The 22,734-nt window shown below is 51.0% G+C and overlaps 9 protein-coding genes across 9 annotated transcripts; 5 read left to right on the plus strand and 4 right to left on the minus strand.

Moving 5' to 3' along the window:
- Window positions 1-1,156: 1,156 nt before the first annotated feature.
- Z518_08288 (uncharacterized protein) lies at window positions 1,157-8,666 on the plus strand (the record flags this gene model as incomplete). The annotated part of the gene is made up of 2 exons (XM_013414029.1): window positions 1,157-1,283; window positions 1,333-8,666. The coding sequence occupies 2 exons, from the start codon at window positions 1,157-1,159 to the stop codon at window positions 8,664-8,666; spliced, it is 7,461 nt and encodes a 2,486-aa protein (XP_013269483.1).
- Window positions 8,667-9,441: 775 nt separating this feature from the next.
- Window positions 9,442-10,578, minus strand: Z518_08289 (3-deoxy-7-phosphoheptulonate synthase; the record flags this gene model as incomplete). Its single annotated transcript, XM_013414030.1, has 1 exon — window positions 9,442-10,578. The coding sequence occupies one exon, from the start codon at window positions 10,576-10,578 to the stop codon at window positions 9,442-9,444; it is 1,137 nt and encodes a 378-aa protein (XP_013269484.1).
- Window positions 10,579-11,298: 720 nt separating this feature from the next.
- On the plus strand, window positions 11,299-12,177 carry Z518_08290 (uncharacterized protein; the record flags this gene model as incomplete). The annotated part of the gene is made up of 1 exon (XM_013414031.1): window positions 11,299-12,177. The coding sequence occupies one exon, from the start codon at window positions 11,299-11,301 to the stop codon at window positions 12,175-12,177; it is 879 nt and encodes a 292-aa protein (XP_013269485.1).
- A 296-nt stretch (window positions 12,178-12,473) lies between these two features.
- On the minus strand, window positions 12,474-13,451 carry Z518_08291 (uncharacterized protein; the record flags this gene model as incomplete). Its single annotated transcript, XM_013414032.1, has 1 exon — window positions 12,474-13,451. The coding sequence occupies one exon, from the start codon at window positions 13,449-13,451 to the stop codon at window positions 12,474-12,476; it is 978 nt and encodes a 325-aa protein (XP_013269486.1).
- Window positions 13,452-13,748: 297 nt separating this feature from the next.
- Z518_08292 (uncharacterized protein) lies at window positions 13,749-14,690 on the minus strand (the record flags this gene model as incomplete). Its single annotated transcript, XM_013414033.1, has 1 exon — window positions 13,749-14,690. The coding sequence occupies one exon, from the start codon at window positions 14,688-14,690 to the stop codon at window positions 13,749-13,751; it is 942 nt and encodes a 313-aa protein (XP_013269487.1).
- A 1,009-nt stretch (window positions 14,691-15,699) lies between these two features.
- On the plus strand, window positions 15,700-16,473 carry Z518_08293 (uncharacterized protein; the record flags this gene model as incomplete). The annotated part of the gene is made up of 1 exon (XM_013414034.1): window positions 15,700-16,473. One exon carries the CDS (start codon window positions 15,700-15,702, stop codon window positions 16,471-16,473), a length of 774 nt encoding a protein of 257 aa, XP_013269488.1.
- A 513-nt stretch (window positions 16,474-16,986) lies between these two features.
- On the minus strand, window positions 16,987-18,161 carry Z518_08294 (uncharacterized protein; the record flags this gene model as incomplete). Its single annotated transcript, XM_013414035.1, has 2 exons — window positions 16,987-17,543; window positions 17,972-18,161. 2 exons carry the CDS (start codon window positions 18,159-18,161, stop codon window positions 16,987-16,989), a joined length of 747 nt encoding a protein of 248 aa, XP_013269489.1.
- A 227-nt stretch (window positions 18,162-18,388) lies between these two features.
- On the plus strand, window positions 18,389-19,183 carry Z518_08295 (uncharacterized protein; the record flags this gene model as incomplete). The annotated part of the gene is made up of 1 exon (XM_013414036.1): window positions 18,389-19,183. The coding sequence occupies one exon, from the start codon at window positions 18,389-18,391 to the stop codon at window positions 19,181-19,183; it is 795 nt and encodes a 264-aa protein (XP_013269490.1).
- Window positions 19,184-19,537: 354 nt separating this feature from the next.
- Window positions 19,538-19,855, plus strand: Z518_08296 (uncharacterized protein; the record flags this gene model as incomplete). The annotated part of the gene is made up of 2 exons (XM_013414037.1): window positions 19,538-19,623; window positions 19,675-19,855. The coding sequence occupies 2 exons, from the start codon at window positions 19,538-19,540 to the stop codon at window positions 19,853-19,855; spliced, it is 267 nt and encodes an 88-aa protein (XP_013269491.1).
- Between the last annotated feature and the right edge of the window lie 2,879 nt (window positions 19,856-22,734).

The following is a 22,734-nucleotide window of genomic DNA, read 5'->3' on the forward strand; positions in this document are numbered from 1 at the left end:
TGTCAAGAACAGGCAGCGAGTGGATCATTCTTGCACGCTACCTATTGATCGTTGAACATTTGCTCCCGCCCAAAATCACATCAGCCTGCTGGGTCTTGACCGCATGTGAGCACCAAAGCGGCCAGTTGATGGTGGAATGTTGACGAATTCGATATCCACATTCCGCACGGCTCTCGAAGCCGTCTCGAGGAATGCGAATCTTACTTCAACAAGACCGAGTCTGCATGGATTTCCATATTGGCCAGAGTGAAACAAATCGCATACATGTTTGAGAAGAACTGACGATCTGCAGAAATATCTTGTCGACCATTCCAACGACACCTCGAGCAGAGAGGATAGTCTCGCTACTTCAACAGAAGTCGAATGCTACACATATCCTTCCACTCCTTATGACTTTCTACTAACCGTCTTGCCTTTTCGTCCCCTTCCCAAGGTGAGGTGTTTGACTGACCATACCTGCAACTCATCGTAAGCAGCGTTATCAGCCGTCTGCGGAAGCCTCAGGTGATATGAGGCCACCTCCAGGACATTCTTGGAGCTTCTCCTGACCCTTGAGATCATGCCTTCGGGGTCCTGCTTCAGACATGATCCATCATCTAACAACTTTTTGGACGGGACGAAGGACAAGCTCAAAAGGTATCTGAAATGTGGCCGTACTACTGACAGCTGCGCGATGACTCCGAGCTCGTCCGTTCTTCCAGCATTTTTCTCATCGCTGCGGTGCTTTATGCACTTCATTGGAGAGAGAATCTACAGCACCAGTCAGCAGCTGAGGTGATCGCATACTTTCAGAGCTGAATCGCCTCGAGCATTTATGTTCACCTGGGAGGGTGTGTCAAGGAAAATCAGACGTGTTGTCTCGAATTTGGCCGTGATCTGCATTATGCCCGCAGGGTGCAGAGTAGGTGAAGTACTCCGCAAGGATGGAGGCCAGGCTTGCCATAGCTTTATAGTTGCGTTGAATGATTGGTCCTGAGTTGCACCCCAACTTAGCACTGGGCAGACAGAGGGTGCGTCTCCACCCTCGAAAGTGCAAAAAAAGTGTCAGTGGACGTTAAATCCGCTCCTTCTGCAAACATACTCCATACGTATCTTCCAATTCACCACATCTTACGTCGTCCTTGGGAAACTTTCATGAGGACCATGGTCTTGCAACATGGCGTTGCAAGGTCAAGGGGTAGACCCAAGTGAACGCCTCTTCATCGAGTTGCGCAGCAAAAATGACGAGGTCAAGAACAAGGCTGCCAATGAACTGCGCGATCTCATCACATTACTTTCAAGAGGTGAGCACCTTTCGTTTTGCACACTGTCACCGTGCTAACTTTCCCGAAGAATGGTCTCCCGAACGCTTCAGCGCCTTCTACGACAGAGTAACCAACCGCATCAGCAATCTGATAGTCCAAGCCCCGGATGCCAGTGACAAGGTCGGAGGAGTCCTCGCTCTAGATCGGCTGATAGATTGTGAAGCGGTGGATGCTGCCCAAAAGGCGTCAAAATACTCAAACTACCTCCGTGCGGCCTTAAAGAGCAATGACTACACCGTCCTGGATGCTGCCAGTCGCGCTCTGGGGCATCTCGCCCGGCCAGGAGGGGCTTATACTGCGGAACTCGTTGAAGCGGAGATGACTTCGGCGTTTGAATGGCTACAACCGGAGAGCAAACAGGAGAGTCGAAAACTGGCTGCGGTACTTCTTATTCGAGAGATGGCGAAGAATTCTCCCACGCTCGTCTACGGCTTCATCCCGCAAATTTTTGAGTTGATCTGGAACGCCCTCCGAGACCCGAAAGACCTCATTCGACGAATTGCTGCCCAGTCTGTCAGTGCATGCTTCGGAGTCATGGTGGCAAGAGACGCTCAGTTTCAAGCCCACTGGTTTGCCAAAATATACTCCAAGGCCTTGGAAGGGTTTCGCCCCAACACGACTGTCGACGAGACCCTTGGATCTCTCCTGATTCTGATGGAACTGCTCCAGCAGGGAAACATGTTCATGCATGACTTCTACAGAAACACCTGTGAGATTGTCCTGCGCCTTAAGGATCACCGGGACCCTCGGATCAGGACGCAGATCGTCCAGATTATTCCTGTGCTTGCCGAATACGCACCCCTCGAATTCATCAACAACTACTTGCACAAGTTCATGATCTACCTCCAAGCCCAATTGAAACGGGAAAAAGAGCGCAATCAAGCATTTGTTGCTATTGGCCAAATTGCCAAAGCCGTCGGAAGCGCTATCGCACAGTATCTCGATGGAATCATCCTCTACATTCGAGAGTCGCTGAGCGCGAAAACCAAAAATAGGGCTGCCGTCGATGAAGGGCCAATGTTCCAGTGCATCAGCATGCTTGCCGGAGCGGTCGGCCAAACCCTCAGCAAGTACATGGAAGCGCTGCTAGATCCAATCTTCGCATGTGGCCTCACAGAGCCCATGGAAAAAGCGCTCGAGGACATGGCACACCATATTCCTCCAATTCGAGGAACCATACAGGATAAGTTGCTTGATCTTTTGAGCCTGATACTTGTCCGTTCTCCCTACAGACCGCTTGGATGCCCGGCCAATACGACACCGCCCCTCCCCGCGTTTGCGAAGGACTATGGCGGTCTTCCTGCCGAGCATAAGGACAGCGAAATAACCCTTGCCCTCATGACGCTTGGACAATTTGACTTCTCAGGCCATATTCTCAACGAATTCGTACGCGATGTCACCCTTCGCTATGCTACCAATGAGAATCCCGACATCCGGCGAGCTGCAGCTCTAACATGCTGTCAATTGTTCATGCAAGATCCCATTCTCCACCAGACCAGTAATAATGCTATCCAGGTTGTTGGCGAGGTGGTGGACAAGCTGTTGACGGTGGCTGTTGGGGACCCAGATGCTGATATTCGGATGACAGTTCTCCGGGCTTTGGACAAAAAATTCGACAAGCACTTGGCGAGACCTGAAAACATTAGATGTCTGTTCCTGGCCGTCAACGATGAAGTTTTCGCTGTTCGCGAAGCTGCCATCGAAATAATTGGGAGGTTGACCACGGTCAATCCCGCCTACGTATTCCCGCCGTTGCGAAAACTGCTGGTGAACCTTCTGACTGGCCTTGGATACTCCAACACCGCCAAGCAAAAAGAAGAGAGTGCGCGTCTGATCAGCTTATTCGTATCAAATGCAACGTCGCTGGTCAAGACATATGTTGAGCCAATGGTTTCGGCTCTTCTACCCAAAGCTACCGACCCAAACCCTGGTGTGGCGTCGACTACGACCAAGGCTCTCGGGGATCTGACGTCTGTTGGAGGTGAAGAAATGGTTCAGCATATCCCTGAGCTCATGCCGATCATCATCGATGCCTTGCAAGACCTGGGATCCCATGACAAGCGCGAAGCGGCGATGAAGACACTGAGCTCACTTGCGGTCAACTCTCAATATGTGATAGACCCATACATGGATTACCCAGAACTCCTTGGAATATTGATCAATGTGATCAAGACGGAGGCTCACGAGGAACTCCGAACAGACGCCATCAAATTGGTTGGCGTTTTGGGAGCGCTGGATCCCTATAAATACCAGCAGCTGAGCGAGTCTATTGCTGAAAAGCAAAGCAAAGCCGAGATACAACCCGTTTCCGACGTCGCCCTGATCATGCAAGGATTGACCCCTTCAAATGAGGAGTACTATCCAACTGTGGTTATCAATACTCTCATGCAAACGATCCTGGCCGACCACACGCTTGTTCAATATCACAGTGCCGTGATCGATGCAGTTGTGACCATTTTCAAGACCATCGGTATGAAGTGTGTGCCCTTTTTAGGCCAGATCGTCCCCGGCTTCCTCGGCGTCATCCGCAGCTCTCATCCCACTCGTTTGGAGTCGTATTTCAATCAACTTGCAGTTCTTGTCACGATTGTCCGACAGCATATCCGTGCGTTCTTGCCCGAAATCATCGACGTGATTCGAGAATTCTGGAATGTGTCGAGACAAGTGCAAGCGACGATTCTCTCTCTCATCGAGGCCATATCCAAGTCTCTCGAGGGAGAGTTCCGACGATATCTAGCTGGGCTCCTACCGCTCATGCTTGCCGTTATTGAGAACGATACGGATTTGAGAAGAGAATCCTCCATTCGGATCCTACACACATTTCTGGTGTTCGGCTCTAGTGGTGAAGAATACATGCATATGATGGTACCGGCGATTGTTGGCATCTTTGAGAATCCCGCAGCTCCTCCCAATGCTCGACGGGCTGCTATCGATACTCTCGGAAAGCTATCCAGGACTGTTAATGTCACGGATTTTGCCTCTCTCATGATTCATCCACTGGCGAAGATATTATCGTCGCCGGAGAAGGCTGTGACGAACTCGTCTGAACGCTCCCTAAAGGCTGCTGCTCTAGACTGCATTTGCGCATTGATCTACCATCTGGGCCAGGATTTTGTACATTATCTGCCTCTCGTTGAGAGGGCCGCAAAGGCGGGCCAGATAAATTCTGAACGCTTCCAAAAATTGATCGAGAACTTCAAAACTGGCAAGGCTTTGCCGGTGGGGTTCTACCCCGAAGAGCAATATGGTATGACGGCAGAAGATACAACCTACTCCAATATTACATCCATGAGACTTCCGGTCAACCAACAACATCTGAAAAATGCATGGGACACATCTCAGAAATCAACAAAGGAAGATTGGCAGGAGTGGATGAGAAGGTTCAGTGTCGAACTTTTGAAAGAGTCTCCGTCTCACGCGTTGCGGGCGTGTGCCAGTCTGGCTACCGTTTACCAGCCCCTCGCCAAAGAGCTGTTCAATTCCGCCTTCGTTTCCTGTTGGACAGAACTCTATGATCAGTACCAGGAAGAACTGATACGCTCCATTGAGAAGGCCCTGACATCGACAAATATTCCTCCAGATATCCTGCAGACATTACTCAATCTCGCTGAATTTATGGAGCACGACGACAAATCGTTGCCGATTGACATCCGGACACTCGGTCGCTTTGCTTACAAGTGCCACGCTTTCGCCAAAGCTTTGCACTACAAGGAACTTGAATTCGAACAGGACCAAAACAGCCAGAGCGTCGAGGCGTTGATCAGCATCAACAATCAGCTACAACAGTCCGACGCCGCTATTGGCATTCTGCGGAGGGCGCAAGTCTTCGGCGAAGTCGAATTGAAAGAGGCATGGTTTGAGAAACTACAGAGGTGGGAAGAGGCGTTGGCCGCATATCAGAAGCGTGAAAAACTTGAACCGGACAATTTCGACGTCGTCATGGGTAAAATGCGCTGTCTCCACGCCCTCGGTGAATGGAAAATGCTCTCTGAAATTGCCCAAGAACATTGGAACGGTGCGACCCAAGAAAACCGCAAGAACATGTCGGCTCTCGCCGCAGCGGCAGCTTGGGGTCGCGGCGAATGGGATCTCATGGACAACTACATCAGTGTCATGAAAGAGAGCTCCCCCGACCGAGCATTCTTTGGTGCAATCCTTGCCATTCAACGAAACAATTTTGCCGAGGCCCACAACTTCATTGTTCGGGCTAGAGAAGGTGTCAATTCCGAAATTACAGCTACAATTGGAGAGTCTTACAACCGTGCTTATAGTGTGGTTGTCCGAGCACAAATGCTCGCAGAACTCGAGGAGATTATCGTGTACAAACAGAGTGAGGGTCAAGTCGATAAGCAAAATTCGTTGAAGGTGTTGTGGAACAAGAGGCTGCTTGGCTGTCAGTCACATGTTGAGGTTTGGCAGCGAATGCTGAAAGTCAGAGCTCTTGTTCTGACACCGACCGACAATCCTGATATCTGGATCAAATTTGCAAACCTTTGTCGAAAGTCAGATCGCATTGGACTGGCTGAGAGGTCTCTAGCATCTCTAGGCGGTGTCAGCGACGCCGCTGCGAGTTCTGGTGCAGCACCCCCCCCTGTTGCATATGCTCGACTGAAGTTCAATTGGGCCACGGGAAACCAGCAGCAAGCGCTCTCGTTCCTTCGCGAGTTCACCGTGAGACTTGCCGACGAATTCCAACAAGTAAATGCCGCCCTAGCAAATGGTATACACAACGACAGAATGAACAACATGAATGGCCTTGACATAAACGGGCACGATGCACTGGCTCAGAGAAGAAAACACGATGATCTCGACAAATGCGCGAAACTCCTAGCAAAATGTTACCTGAGGCAAGGAGAATGGCAGTCTTACCTTCTCAGAGGCGATTGGACGAGTCCACGGGCTCACGACGCCGTGCGTGACATTCTCAACTCATACCAAGCTGCAACGCAGTACAATGAGTCATGGTACAAGGCGTGGCATGCTTACGCGCTCGCGAATTTCGAAGTGGTCACCTCGATGGCATCTCACACTGATCAGGACAAAGTCCGCAGCCTCCCGGAGCACGTCATCCACAACCACGTTGTTCCTGCCATCGGAGGCTTCTTCAGATCCATAGCCTTGTCGAAAACAAGTTCTCTCCAGGACACCCTGCGGCTCTTGACACTCTGGTTTGCTCATGGTGGTCATGGCGAGGTCAATCAAGTGGTGAACGAAGGCTTTGCCTCTGTTAGTATCGACACATGGTTGGAGGTTATTCCCCAGTTGATTGCCAGAATCAATCAACCCAATTCCAAAGTTCGAAACGCCGTCCAGCGGCTTCTCTCGGAAGTTGGCAAAGCTCATCCTCAGGCACTTGTCTATCCTTTGACAGTGGCAATGAAGTCTTCCGTGGCGCGTCGTGCCAATTCTGCAAGCCAAATCATGGACAACATGAGAGGTCACAGCCCCATTCTGGTGGAGCAAGCCGACCTCGTCAGTCACGAGCTCATCCGGGTCGCCGTGCTCTGGCATGAACTTTGGCACGAGGGTCTTGAAGAAGCCTCTCGACTGTACTTCGGGGACCACGACGTGGAAGGAATGTTGGCAACACTTGCTCCGCTCCATGAGCTCCTGGATCGTGGAGCGGAAACCTTAAGAGAGGTCTCTTTTGCCCAGGCCTTCGGACACGACCTTGCGGAAGCCCGAGCCTTCTGTAATACTTTCCGCCGGTCCAAAGAGATTGGTGACCTCAATCAAGCTTGGGATTTGTACTATGCAGTCTTCCGCAAGATTGCCCGGCAACTTCCACAATTGATGAGCCTTGATCTGAAGTATGTGTCGCCACGGCTTAAGGATGCCCACGACCTGGATCTTGCTGTTCCTGGTACTTACCAATCGGGCAAGCCAATCATCAAGATCGTGAGCTTCGACCATGTTCTGACGGTAATTCCCTCCAAACAACGCCCCCGAAAGATGACCCTCAAAGGCTCAGATGGTATATCCTATGCCTTTGTCCTTAAGGGCCACGAGGATATCCGGCAAGATGAACGGGTCATGCAACTCTTTGGTCTCGTCAATACTCTTCTGAACAATGACACTGAATCCTTCAAGCGTCATCTTAACATTCAACGCTTCCCAGCTATTCCCTTATCTCAGAATTCTGGATTGCTCGGTTGGGTACCCAACTCGGACACTCTCCATAACTTGGTGAAGGAATACCGGGAGTCTCGCCGCATCTTGCTCAACATTGAACACCGAATCATGTTACAAATGGCGCCCGATTATGACAACCTCACCCTCATGCAGAAAGTTGAAGTCTTTGGATATGCCATGGACAACACAACCGGGAAGGATTTGTATCGCGTCCTTTGGCTCAAATCGAAGAGTTCCGAAGCCTGGCTGGACCGACGAACCAACTACACTCGGTCATTGGCTGTCATGTCCATGGTCGGCTACATCCTGGGGTTAGGTGACCGCCACCCGTCGAATCTCATGCTTGATCGCATCACGGGGAAGATTATCCACATCGATTTTGGTGACTGCTTCGAGGTGGCGATGCATCGTGAGAAGTATCCAGAGAGAGTTCCGTTCCGGCTTACGAGAATGCTCACCTTCGCGATGGAAGTCAGCAACATCGAAGGCTCATTCCGAATCACCTGCGAAAATGTCATGCGTGTGATTCGCGAGAACAAAGAGTCTCTCCTCGCTGTCTTGGAAGCTTTCATTCACGATCCACTGCTTAATTGGCGCCTAAACACCCGCGAATCTCCACCTCGACCACATTTCCGATCGGAACGCAGACAGAGTATCATTGACGCTCCCGGTGCGCAAACTGGAGACTACGATCGCAGTCCAATGGAAACAGCAAACAATCCAGCCGCCATGATGGGTGCCACAGCGCACAGCCACGTTGGCGCCCCTCCTGGCCGCAGACACCGACGTAGTAGCATCCTTGACCCGGCCATGGGCGGCGGTAGTATCCTGGACGCTGCCAAGGTCGTGGACAACAATGCCGCGGCTCAAGAGGCCAAAGAAATCCAGAACGCTCGTGCTCTGCAGGTCCTGGCCCGAGTCAAAGAGAAGCTCACCGGTCGTGATTTCAAGCCCACCGCTCCCGGAACCAGCGTGGCTGGCTTGCGGCCCAACCTCAGTGGCCTTGGTCTAGAGTCTCTGATGATTGTGAACGGAGGGAGCATGAATCATTCCAATGACATTGGCACGGAGACGGGTAAACAAGTCGCTGTTGCTGGTTCTGTGCCAGAGACGACCATGGCCGGTATCGGTGGCCTCGGTGTCGCAGAGCAAGTTGACCGGCTCATTCTGCAGGCCACCAACGTCGAGAATCTCTGCCAGCATTATATCGGGTGGTGCTCATTCTGGTGATTGAAGGGCCATCAAAGTGGGCGACGGATGGACATTATGATTGGAAAATGATAGGGGCCGGGGAAGTGTTGGACACGAGTCGAGAACTGTGGTTTTTCTCACCGATCCGGGCGCTCATGTCTATGATCCCTCATCGAGACGGCTCCGAGTTGGGCTTAATTATCCTCTTTTCTAGTCATGTCTCCTTTCTGTGTGCCGAGCATTAAACTTCGGCTTCTTTCGACATTCTCACGGGAATGGGTCGAGGGATCGGACGGGAACGCCATGCGACGTTACGCAGGACGATGGAAGGAACAGGGAGGGAAGGTTATGGGATGTATGGCGTGGCATGGCATGGTTAACGTAGCACAGCATAGCCAGGTATCGCGAACGTGGCGTGGCAGGGTAGGTATTAGAAAGATCCCGAGGGGTCAATTTTACGAATGGCTTATGAAGTTGTGTAAATTTCTTGCCTGGAGATCGGTATCTCTCTCATTGCAACCTCGCCCGTCGGTTCATGTCGGTGTTCGAATTGAATCTTTCAAACTATCTCCAGGACTTTTTCATTCCCGCAAAGTTCTCCTTCTCTCCGTAGGAGGTGAGATGAGATTGCAACACACTCCCTTTTAATTTAGTGCGCTTTTTGAATCTAATTGACCTTCCCTCGTTCTATACGTCAAATGCATCGTATCTCCACATCAAATCCGCACAAGTGTGAAAAACGCCGTTCGTGGATTTTTTTGGTGTCGTGCATAAAAGGAGAATAAGTCGCCAAAGTAGAAGGTATATGAAGAGATCAGTGATGTCCGTTCACACCATTGGTGCCATTCTGCTGCTTCGCTTTGACTTCTCGTCTTGCTCTGACGGCATCGGCAAGCTGCTCGAGCACTTCCACTGTGGTTTCCCAGTTGATGCAAGCGTCGGTGATGCTGACACCCTTTTGCAGGTTGGCAAGACCACCTTCAGGCGGTACCTTTTGGTTGCCCTCGTGGATATTTGATTCGATCATGACTGCCACGATGGCATCTTCACCTTGTCTCAATTGATCGCCAATGGTCTGGGCTACACCTGGTTGGTTCTTGTGATTCTTTTTCGAGTTGCCGTGTGAGCAGTCGATCATCATGACTTCTCTCTGTCCTTTCTTCTTCAAGGCTTCTCTCGCAGCTCGGACACTCTCAGCGTCGTAATTGGTACCCTTGGATCCACCTCGTAGTATAACGAATCCGTCCTCGTTACCGCTGGTCTTGGTGATGGCGGCGAGACCTTGTTTGGTCACACCCATAAAGTAATGTTTGGCAGCGGCTGCGCCTACTGCATCGATGGCCACACTCAACGAGCCGTCGGTTCCGTTTTTGAAGCCCATTGGGAAGGAGAGACCGGAGGCAAGCTCACGATGGAGTTGTGACTCGGTGGTTCTGGCGCCAATGGCACCGAGAGAGATGAGGTCGGCAAGAAATTGGGGGGAGATTGTGTCGAGCATCTCACTGGCAATTGGCATGCCCATGTTTGTGAGGTCGGCGTAGAGTTGTCTCGAAACCCGCAGGCCCTTGTTGATCTTGTAGGACTCGTCGATGTCCGGGTCGTTTATGAGACCTTTCCAGCCGACGGTAGTGCGTGGTTTCTCGAGGTAGGCTCTCATGATGATGCACAAGTCGGATGACAGCTTCTCAGCGAGCTGCTTTAGTCGGCCAGCGTATTCAATGGCTGTGGCGGGGTCGTGGATAGAGCATGGTCCGACCATGACGAGGAGCCTGTCGTCGCGCTGATGAATAATTTCTTTGCATTCCCTCCGACCTTTGGCTACGATCTCCATAGAGGCTTGGGAAGCTGGAATCTCGCTTTGAAGCAGTGCCGGAGGAATTAGAGGGTCGTAGCCTAAGACTCGAACATCTTCGCTAAGCTCGACAGGGAGGGGAGTGTCAATGGCGGGCATTTTTATATTTTTTTCCCTTTTTTTCCCTTCCTTTTCCCTGAGTGGATTGAAAAGTTGAGTCGGCGGGAAGGTGCAGGGAGGTTCGAGGAGAAAGTACTGGGAAGAAAGAAAGCTAGGAGAAAGGGAAAAGCGAGCTTCCAGCAAATGTGAGTAATAGCCGCGATTTGGGTGGAAGGCGAGGGTGTGGCCAAAATTCTTTTTAGTCCGGGGGTGAGAGTTCTGGACCGGATAAACAATGTTCCAGACTGCGCACTGGATTCGGGCATGACGTAAAACCACGTGACACGGAGGCCCGGTTTGTGGCTAATTTTGGCGGAGGAGCCGGAGGGCGATTATGTACAAGAGTCCTTCAACACCCAGCTCTGTACTCACATCACAAATTATCGCCCTTCCTCTTTCATTGCTCTCTTCCACCTTTGTCCACCACTTCAGCTGGGCCCCCCAATGAGCCCGTCAAGGCCCTTGACGGAACGCTGACTTTCCGAACTTCGCGTCTTCTCAGCCACGCGCCTGGTTGGCCCACCTCGAGATTGTTCGTGTTTCATCAACCCTTCTCGTCAACTCGCGACACTCCCACCGTTTGATCGTCTCCCCTTTGCCACGGGGCTATGACATGCATTTCGACAGATAAAAGACTCCTCGAATCACGCCACGATCCTGTTCAATATCGCTACGAGGATCTCGTCCACTCGAGATCCGTCTGCGGCTACCGATCCAGAAATGGCTGATGTTTATACTTCTTTCCCGTTCAATTCTCCTCCCCATAAACGGAAGAGAAGACCTGATGATCTGACTGATTCATTCTGCGCCCACGATGCCAAACGGAGATCGACGCACTGTTTGCCAATCCGTTCGTCTCCCTCACGTCCACAAGTCTCGGTCCTACCACAGTATTCACTCTTCACTTCCATCTATCAACAGCCTCCCACTCCGGTGGATACTTCCGATGATGAGAGTCCCGGCCAGCCCAAGGACGAAGATCACTGGCCCCACAAAGTGTCTTCCATGAACGACTCTCAACCTGGCAGCGACTGTAGGAGCACGTCATCACTCAGAGCGCGCCGCGAAGATCCTATTGATGTGGACATGGACATGAGCACGAACTCGCCTCAACCAAGGATTCGACGAGCAAGATCTAATGATATCGTTCCTCCTCATCGCAATTCCAACTTTCTCAGCGCCATGGACAACTTCGCCCGGGAGAGAGTTCCCACCCCGATCAGTAGTCACTTTGACAACCGGGTGAATGATCTCCCCAGTGTTCCGCGACATCAGTTTCCTCCCCTGCGCACGAATCTCAGTCCCATGTTTGAACAGGAATCCTGGGTCAATCGGGACGGCCTACCAAGTCCCGTGGATGACCAGGACATGGACAGCATGATGATGATCGACCCAACCAACGACGACATCAGCGGTTTAGGTGTGAACGGGGACGACTCGACTCATGTTCGGTCGACAGGGCCATATGGATCTCGGGCAGAGGGAACTTCCAGCCCCGGACGTTCAAGAACCGCGAGACTTCATATGGGATTTCTCAATGACTGCGAAAAGTGCGCCCAAAAGGTTCCGGGGCATTACAGCCATATCATGTGGTCATAACTTAGAGGCATGGGCGGGCACATGGCATGGCACTATGATGAATGAGAGCATGATAAGACGGCTATGGCATTAGAAGGTGCATTGAATGGAAAGAGAGCGTGTTTTTGTTTCCCGACGCCATTTATGGGCTTATGAGAGTGTGCAGGGGTTTGGGTTTCCTCCAAGAAAAGCTTGACTTTGAGCCCTGCCGTGCAACTATGGTGCCACTGCGTCTTAGCTATACAAATGCATATATATATATATATATATATATATATACGGGACCCTCCAATCCCCGACCGCTTCATGTCTCCATCCTAGGATTTGCTGCCTCGGATCCAGCTGAGCCAGCCTCGACTCTCTGTCGAGGGTGTTACGGCCTCCTTCACATTGTCGGCCATCACATCCAACGGACCACCCGTAATGCCACTCCGTGCCGTGACTTCTTTCTCTCCAGTCCTCCTCTCACCTTCAACTTTGTTCACCACATATTCGACTGTATTCGCTGGAACGGGTCGTCCCTTGGAATCCACACCGACCCCTTTGATCCCACTCGGAGCCACCGCCACCGCCTGAACCTCACCCTCAATCCATCCCTCTTCTTTCATCTTCTGTCGTCTCATCTTCCTTGCTTCTCTTTGCTGTCTCTCCTCCTCCGTCTCCACTCCCATATCTCCTTTTGCCGTCTGCGCGCCCACCATCCCCTTGAATTTGCTCCAATAACTTTCGCTCCTCTTCCTTTCGACTTCCCGCATACGTTGCCTTTCGATCTCCTCCCCCGCCCTCTCCTGCTCGAGTAAATGCAATTGCTCCGCGTTTGCCTCGCCGCGTAGAAACGCCGCTCTCGCTTCGTCTAGTCGGTCGAGTTCCCGCTCGATCCACGCGCGTTTTTGTCGTCGATTATGTGCGACGAGAGATACGGTGCCGTAGGCCGCTACCACTGTCGAAAGACCCGCGAAAAGGATCAGGCCGTATGCGGTGAAGCGGTGGGCGCGGTCGGCCCAGCGGCGGCCCGCGCCGATCAGTTGTTCGATCGGCGAGTAGTTGGCCGCTTCTTTAGCAGCGCGGGCTTCGGCACGCAGACGCTCGACTCGTTCGAGGGGTGTTTCGCCGGGAGGACCGCGGGAGTGGCCGGGAGATTGGAAGGAAGATGAGGAAGGTGAGGGTTGCCGGTCAGCTGCTGGTCGAGAGGCCGGCTGGTATTGGAATGTAGCTGTTGTTGCGGGTCGTTGCATTGCGTGTGGTGTCGTCGAAGTGAAGCGTGTGAAAGTGTCGGATGGGGGTCGTCGAGGCATTTTGGATGCGAATGCTTTCATTTTTTGTTTTCTAAACTGAACAGACGACGTAATGGGGCCGGGTAGCTGTTACCACTGCGTACACATGAATGAGGATTGTATGGTCATGTACATGAGATGAGCGAAGGGGAAATGAATTGATTCGGAGGCAACGAAGAATTTCGGCCACGGCCAGGTTCAAATTCCGGTCAAGCAAATTATCCGCAGCCGCAGTTGTATATCCCTTACAACCAATGCCAAGCTATCACTCCACTTTTGTCAACAGCCTCAAATACATATCCTGAAGGCTCCTCCGAATCAATTTTGACCAGCCGCTGTGGCCAGGACCTCCCTAATCGTGTCCTCTGGATTCTCCTCTGGCAGTCCCAGCCTCTTGTTCCACAGACCCTTTGTCTTGGAGTATTGACAGAAGCCTCGATAGTTCATCATGATCAAAACAATCGCCTCCAGCACGCCCTGCGTCCATACTTTCCCTTGATCCGGATCAGACTGCATTTTCTCAAGGGCGCTCTTGTTGAAATCATCGGCCTTCACATGCTTCACTTGGTATTTCTTGCCGCCGAGCTTTTCGAAGATTTTCAACATCTCATTCTGCGTCGTGGTGAAGCTGTTGATGTAGACGTACTGATTTGCTGTCTTGTCCATGTGTTGGGCGGATAAGATCGCAGCTACGGCACGACCTATTTGAGCGAGATTGGTCGCTTCGAATTCGATGTCACCTCCGTCAAAGATCGTGGCGGTGTTCTCTGGGAGGTTCCAGCCCAGAGTGATGGGTTTAGCAAAGCTCCAGTCGAAAAAAGCCCCCACGATCACGGCAGTCCATGTCATTCCGGTGCTCTCCTTGGATTTGAGGTACGCGACAGTCTCGGTCTTCGTCAAGGCTGGCGGGAGGCCACCTTCACCCAGAGCCCGAGACGAGGTGTCGACTCCAAATTCCGATGGGAGGAATCGGCGGACGCCGGCTTCGATGGCAGCGTCAATAATGGCAATTTGCGGGGCCAGGGAAAACGTGGAGATGGTCGAGACGACCGCCTCCTGGCCTTTCAATGCTGCAACAAGGGAGTTGTGGGAGTAGTTTGTCTTGATAACCTTCACGCCTTCTGGGAATGTCGCCGTGGATGACTCTCGACTGAGAACCGACACCTCGAACTGGGCTTGGAGAAGAGCTTGGACCACTGGGGGGCCAGTGGCTCCAGAGCCACCAACAACAGCGACTTTCTTGATTGCTTTGGTTGACATGGTGGTATATTGATTCTGCAGTGGAGTGTTTTAATGGGGATTGTCTTCGGTGATCGGCCGGACTTGTTTCGACTTGCTTGTTTGTGATCTTGGGTTCGAGGGCAGAGACGTGCATTTTATACCATGGTGTCGATGACTTTCGTCCCCAGGCAAGCCTGGGGATTTCATCGTTACGGCCGTCATGTTCAAAGGAGTGTATGAGTCAATCGCTCGCCTTAAAATCATTATCTTCCATCCCAAGACTAGTCTCCGACATTGTTGTTGAAAAGAAGATTTCGGCTCCACCGGCCGGAATCCGGAGTTTCGATGTGGTGTTCAATTCAGGTCTAATGTGTCGCTTTCATAGCTACGTGTGAGCCAATGGAGTTGTCAAAAGACCAGTCACTTTCCTTTCTAGACTTTGTGAGCCAAAATCCCACCAGCAAGCCCAGCTTGAACAGCGTTTGAGGCTCTCAGAAGATGGTCGGGAGCCAATATCAGAAAGGCTTAGTCTCCGACAACATCAGGCCTCCCGCCAAGGTTCTCATGGGAGGACACATTTTTCTATCTCGACCTCTTGCTGCTCGTTGACCAAGTTGCAAATATTGGTTTCGATTGATCAATACCTTTCCGAGATTTGAGAGTCGACCAAGATCTTGGGTCGAGCGGGAGCGGCAAAAGACTCCATTGCCTTAGGATCGCAAGAGATTTGTACATGCACATATCTCTGTCGAGAGCCTGTCAGTCATGTATTCGAGCTAAAAAGAAATGCGATCGGAGGGTTCCCCAATGTTTGAGATGTACCGGCAAGAAACTCCCATGCCATTATTTGAATGAGCCTCTCTGTGTTCCATCAGAGAAACCAGAAAAGAACAACCCGTCGGACCCGAGCGTTGTACAAGAAGCGACTGCCGGACCAGTCGAGGAGTTATCCAGTCATAGAAGGTCTTGGGGGGCTCGAAATGGACGTATCGTCCGAGGAGATGGACTTGAGATCGCTCGAATAACGGATCCCGTCATCTTCCTGCCAATGGACTTTGAGTCGGTTACAGATGTTGTCCGACAGCTGACATTGTATCCACTTGACTTGATCCGGAAAGGTGGTACAGATTTTATCCACCCATCGACTTACCGTCAGTATCGACCTGCTTCTTTGCAGATCGCAATCGATATTTGCCATCTCCAAGAGGACCTGGGGCCGCAAGACCGGGTTGTCCAGCCAAGAGATTTCCAGTCCTCTGCACACGCTTTGATCTCAACTGCAAGGTCCGCTGTCAGTTTCGTCGACATCCTGTCATTTGTCCAAAGCCTGTGTTTGCTGCAGATCATGGCACTCTTCTCCCCGACGTCAACAAAGGAAGAACGTGAAGGAGGGTTCCGTCGCCAGCAGCTTTTGGCAGACTGGACCACGAAACTTTGGGCCAGCGCACCCACCTCACTCCCCAGCACTCTGTCGACACATGAAGCCTATGTTCTCGCTGAAGCGGTCCGAAGAACCATAATTGTCGCTCACAAAATTGAAGGGGCCACTCGTGTTCTCCGTACGGGGTTTTTCAAACTTACCCTTTTCGTCGAGAGTTTACCTTTCGGTGGGAATATGGATCTCTGGGATTCGGAACTTCGGGATGATGAGATTGACGTTAAAGATGCCGGGCTGTTGTCGTATCGCGAATATTGTGACTTATGGGATGCTGGGTTGATTCATTCTGCAACACCGTTTGAGCGACTGCTGCTGGTAGCCTGCAAAGGCAAAGCCGCCGTAGATGAGAGATTGGGACCACAGATGAAGGTTGGTCGCCAGTAAATACTGCCCGCTCGCTGCTAGATTCTCGAGCTTTGATTGGTTCAGCCAACATTACTCATGGCCAAAATTGACATTTTACGTATACAATGTTCAGCACTTTCCCAACCATTCCTCGTATCGATCCCTAGTGACCAAGTCAACAACTACGTTGCATTGTGGCGTCAGGGTGCGAACACCCGATTTGAGGCCGCTTGCGCTGGAGCAGCAGGAAGGGCACTCTTATGACTCGGTAAACTCGGAAACGATCCTTCGCCGTTCGAGAAGAGCGATCCAGTTGGACCTTCGTCCCTCCCCGTGTTACCTTAAAGATGACAGGAGAGCAACAGACGAAAATGAACCCGATCGGTCAAACCGAACGGACGAGAAAATTCAAAACCACGGTAGTGAGTTTCCAAGATAGGGTTCTTGTCTCTTCATAGCATTGGAGCAGCAGAAGGTTCAGGGTTCGGTCTTCAGACCCGACGCTTTTTTGGTTCTTTTGGTTTCGGCTTAAGTGGCCCCAAGACACTCACTCTAATACTCAGCCTCATTGCGGCCGAGCAGTGATGCTGGATTTACACATCTAAGAGAATATGCCAGTGAGGCCGACTGTTGCTGGTTGACGTATTGCAACTGGTTCACATATCCGGCCCGGAAGATTTGGAACATCCACGCATCATTCAGTTGTTGATTGCTATTGTGGAGTTCTCCATGTACGATGACTCGATCTCCTTTTGCTTCGTCACTGACCCAAATGTCGGTATCAAAGCGGTCTCGTGAACCTGGAGCAGGTTCTTGGTCATTCAGTTCCGTCAGGAACCATTTCTCATTGCTCACATCAAACGCCCAAAACGTCTGAAAACATTCAACCAGCTCCGACATGACCCAGATTCGCTTTGTGATCCTTCGCCAAACCATGGCCACTAGCAGTTCGCGGCCCGAACCAGTCTTGATGGGTACCAGCACCGTCATGCTTCTTGGTTCAGGACCTACCACACCATCAGGTTTGTATTCAACATTGGACCACATATCCTCTTTGACGTCGTAATCAGCGACTGCTTCACCCTGCTCGGCTTTGCTGTCGAAACCCCCTGATCCGATACATGTTGGCAGTCCACATTGGGACTAGCATAGTCACGTGCACCGCAACCTTCGTGGCCTTTTCGTAGCTTGCGCCTCGCTCAGATAGATTCAATCAATCAATCTTCTCCCGGCCCACCAATACTGCCTGCCACTCGAAAAGGCAATACTTAGTGTCTCCGCGACCACCAACCGGTGCTGATGCAAGTTGCGTCCACTGCGATGTAGTGGTATTGAACGCCCATAGGTCATTCGGATGACCTTTGCAGACATCTAGCATGCAAGGAGATCATGTTGATGTTGCTGGAGGTCATAGAATGGTAAGAAGAGCGGTCTTTAGGCAATGAGTCTTCCTACGCAGGAGTAAGGACCAATTATGACAATGACAATGTGTTGAGCAAGTCATCGAGACACCACCTCAACAACAAAACTTTCGTACCCGGGGTTGTGGACGTGGTACCCACCGAGGGGCTAGGGGCTGCTGCTGTGTCGATGGTCTTCACCAACTGATGGTCAGCACCAGCAGTGCCTAAAACAATTGAGTAGACGGCATTGTCTCGTGGCTTGCGCGGCTCAAATTGTGAAGCCAGGCGTTTTCGGGTTCCTTTGATGGTTGGCATCTTCAGCATAGTTGTAGCACAATCAAGGTTGCGAATAGTGGCGAATGCCTTCCAGACTGAATTACTGAATTGCAGACTATTTAGGAGAATCACGCCCATCGATTTACCCCTTCGAATCCGCCAAGATAGTATTTAGGTTATACCCCGGTAAGCCTTAAAGGCGCTACGAAAACATTATCTTCTATGGAGACCTCTTATCCCGAATTGAAAATCTATCCCAATTGATGCGGGTGAGAATGGATGGTCAACATAATGCTGAGCTCCAGCGTGTACTCGCAGCCTTGAACAGCTACTCATCCCAGGCGCAACATACCTCAGAAACGACTTCTTCCAGTGTCAACGAATCTTCCGACTCGAGCGATATCCCGAGGCCTTCCATTATACCGGGGCTTGGTCTGCTGCCACCACAAAATCACAAAACGCCGGCCCCGTCACCTCCTATCACCCGGCAGCAAACTCTGACTCAGCAACAACGATGTCCATCACCCCGACCGGGAGATCTTCGCAGCAAGCCCTCCACCCCAACTGTTCCTGATGCGTCGACTATCACAACATGGCCAGCAGCCCTTAGACATGTGACTCGCTACCTGGTGACGAATGAGCAAGTAGCTACCAGGATCAAGCACCTTATCTCGGAGCAGCAAAAACATGAACGACAATGGTGGGCAGGCCGTGAGGCTATTGTGGAGAGACAGCGAGGAAGGTCCGGGACTTCTCAACAGGTGTCGGCTCTGTTGAAGTCCTTGGGTGGTAAGGACGTACCGGTCGTGCCTTCTGATCCCAACCAAATTCGCGCTGAATTGGATGCTTATGACAAGAAAGTCCACGCCGGTCTCATAGCGATGGCGGCGGATTTTGACAGGCAGCTGAGGGCAATGGGCGTGCCGTTCTACGCCATCAAGCATGACCTGGTGGTGTTGGAGGAGGGACCTGAGAAGCCTGATGCACCGCAAGGCAGGATTGACAAGGGAGAACTGCGAGAGTTGCAAAAGAGAATGTTACAGACTCTGGAGGACCTATTCACGGATTGAAAGATGCGAGATGAGAAGGCTGCCATTATTTGAGCGCGGCTTGACGACAGGGCTTACACGACTTCGTGACCTCATTCCAACAGGAACCGATAAGCAATTCACCCCCCGGTTCAATCAACTACCTGGAGCCTTGCCATTTGATTCATATGTGAGGGACGCCAGGTGGTGAAGCCGGTGCCGGCAGATTGAATTGGTGCCTTCACACACGGCATCCTTCAGCACGCGCGGCGTTATCAACTTACTCGCCTTCTCCTTCGCGCAAGCTCACTCCCGGCCACTCACCCACCCCTCTCGCGCCACTACGGTTGTCGCGCATCGTCTTGATGACCCTCATGGAGCTTCCTACCAATGGGGATGGCTGCGGACTCATCATCATCTGTCAAGAAGAGTTCTTCGACGTCCACCGAAAAGTCTTGGGTAAGAAAGCGCGCCATTCCGAGGTATATCCATGAACGTAGTGATCGACTTGAATCCAACGCTCATCCTAACAGCTGGTTTCCCAATGGCAAACCGGACACCCTTCCCGATGTCTCTCCAGCGATCTTTCGCAAGATCCTCTCGCTCATCTCCCATGATGCGAAATTCGATGTCAGAGAACTCCCCAAAGCAGACTGCGCCAGAAGCCGGGTCTTCAGCACCAGATACTTCCAAGAGATTCTCACGAACCGATGAATTCCTCAAAACTGTGATGAGATACCCTGTCTCTAAGACAGCCAAGGACGTTTCTACCTCTACTCCAGGTATCTTCAGCAACGAGCAGAAGTGGGCAAGGTGGACTAAAATCAACACTTGATGAAAGAACCTTAATGTTACTAGCCCATGAAAAGACCCCGTCGAGATTTTCCGTGAAATGGAGATCTTCGCTGCTGCCGAGCAGCTAGATATCAGGGCTTCGAAAGAGATGGTTACCCTCAAAGTGACGGCTTGGTCCGAGGTATAGCTTCAGGCGGGACCTCCTTTGGTCGACTTCGTTTTGCAAAAGGACCAAGTCTATATGAAGCCGTTCCTTATCCAGCTTGGCAATACCTTCCAGTAACCGAGACGGATCGTACTCTGACATCTTTGATCGAAAAGTTGCGACCAGATGCCTGGGAATTGCTGGGATGTGTTTGGTCTGTGTGGAAATCGGACTGCGGGAAACAAAACGACAATTTGCAACAGAAAAAAGAATCAAGTACTGATCCATCGAGCTCAAATCAGTGACCAGGAAGGTGCATTGCCGAATCCCAAGGAAAATCATGACGCTCAATTAGAAGTCTTGAACAAATCTTTGACACCAGCTCAGGAAGAGACAAATTCGACACGCCTCAAGGCTCCCAGGAATATCTCGGCAAGGCTCTGCAAACACAATTGTTCTTTGTTCGGACTTTGGCTCTGGAATCACCAAACAAAACACGTCCAAGCAGGGAGACACAATCCAAGAAAGACCTGTCAAATGAGGCATTAGAGAAAAATCTCTGCCCTTGATGATGTGTTGCGGTAGTCCAAGAAAGCCAATCAGAAAGTTAAAGACGACCTCATGAAAGAGAGGTTGAAAAATACCTGGGGACACGAACGTAGCTTTTCAGAAGTTCTGAACCGTTATCAGCTAGTCAGGCCGTTGTAAAGGCTGCAAACATCGATGGAATCTCATGATTGACAAAGGACACAACGCTCAAATTGTCGTCAAATGCAATCTTTGCCATGGAAGGCCCTGTAGAGCAACAATTAATTGGCGATAAGTGTGGAAAGAAAAAATCAGGTGTCCAGGGCATATTCCAATGGTATGGGACTGGTACAACGAACGGCACGCATCCACGAACTTGACTTGCTGTGCGGTGCATGGGGATTATGATGATATGCTTGAGCCAACATGGCGGTACTGTACGATAGCAATCAGCTCCGTGAGAAAGCTCCGCTTCAATTCTCACCCTTTTGGTGCTTCATATCATGTCGAGCTCTCGGGTAGGATGTGGGATGAATCACAGGGCTTCCCCCCCCCCCTCTGCAATGAATTGAATGAAATAACAGTCGGCCTTTCCTTCTGCTGAATCCGTCTATGCCACAATTGCAGCTCCCCTAGCCAACCATATACCTTGTTCTGGACTTCGCTTTCACTTCATCTTACACGACGAATCCTTCCTTCTCCCTCGTCTTTCTAGTCCTACGCAAACATAGATTGAACAATGAGCCGAAAACACTCCTCACTTCGCGAGCCTTACATCTCTAACAGAGTCATTGTCATCGAGTCTCCACAAGCTGCGACGAAAGCGTGATCATGAAAGCACCTCTACAGATACCATCCAGGTCGCCAAAGAATTCAAAAACGAAGATCAATACACTGTAGTATTCGGCGAAGACTTGATGGGAATTCACACTCACTCGGGAGGAGTCTTTGAAGAAAGGCTGGTTACATAGGAAGAGGTATGTGATCAAGTTGTAGGAACACCCCGAGGCGAACAAAAGCTACACTTGTGGTCATGCGTACTGTTCTCCTCCATGGCAAAGAATACGGGATGCAGAAATCAGCGATAACGTGAACGGAAGATATGGCCAAACTGACAGCTTACAGCTCACCTGGCCGTTTGGATAAGTTCTCACCACACAGTCTGTAGGAAGATGGAGCGATTTTCTGGAATATGTCTTTTGCCAGCGGGAGTGCCATATTTGAATTGCACAATATTGCAAACAAGTTACACGGGTGGAGTCCGTCAACCTCCACAAGCGCAACAATCGACACTCGTTCTTTCGAGCCAGGTACTCTCGGGAAAAGCACTCAATCGAAATTCATACACATTAGATAGTTCAAGTTGTGAATGATCTTGGTGGACATAGCAGTGGAGGGCAGCAGATCAGAAAATATACAAAGCGAAAAGAAAAGTCTCGCCCTTCTGGCGTCGCCGATGGGCAGGAAACTAGGGATGGTCATTGCCGATCGCCTGTCACTAGCATCGATGAAGGCGGGAAGAATGAAGAAGTGTGGAAGGGCGCCACGAAGGAAGACACACGCGACGAGAGCGAGAAAACAAGCTAGTCATATCGCGTTACAAGATGACTGACGGCGGACATTGAGACCTGGTTCTCCAAAGCAAGATGTTAAGCCTGTCTACAGCGGGCCTTTTAGTGCATTGACAATACGTGACGAGATAGACTTTTGCCCGACGGGAAATTGTACTCCAAGTAGTTGAAGACAGACTTAATGCCGTCCTCCTCCATCTCCTAGCAAACCTACAACTAAGTCCGTGGTATATAAGTCCCAATAAATACGAAATATTATTTGAAGTAAAGTGTTTGGAAGATAAGGCTGCAACTCCCTGCCAAGAATTCAGGGGTGCAGCCTACCCACATTGATCTTCGGTGCTGGCTGAAGGTGAGGATTGTAGTCAAATGATCTGCTACGTGATGGCTCGCTGTCGGACGGACGCGAACTATGCTTCATCATTACCGATCCTATGGTTTACACTCATTTTCGCTCAGCGATTCGGGTAAGCCGCACGACCTTTTTTTTTCTCTTCTTGACGCGTTGTTTATGGTTCCTTTTTTCCTCCCACATTTCTGTTGCCCCACCCATC

This window comes from Rhinocladiella mackenziei, assembly GCF_000835555.1.
Source record: "Rhinocladiella mackenziei CBS 650.93 unplaced genomic scaffold supercont1.6, whole genome shotgun sequence".
NCBI classification, from domain to species: domain Eukaryota; kingdom Fungi; phylum Ascomycota; class Eurotiomycetes; order Chaetothyriales; family Herpotrichiellaceae; genus Rhinocladiella; species Rhinocladiella mackenziei.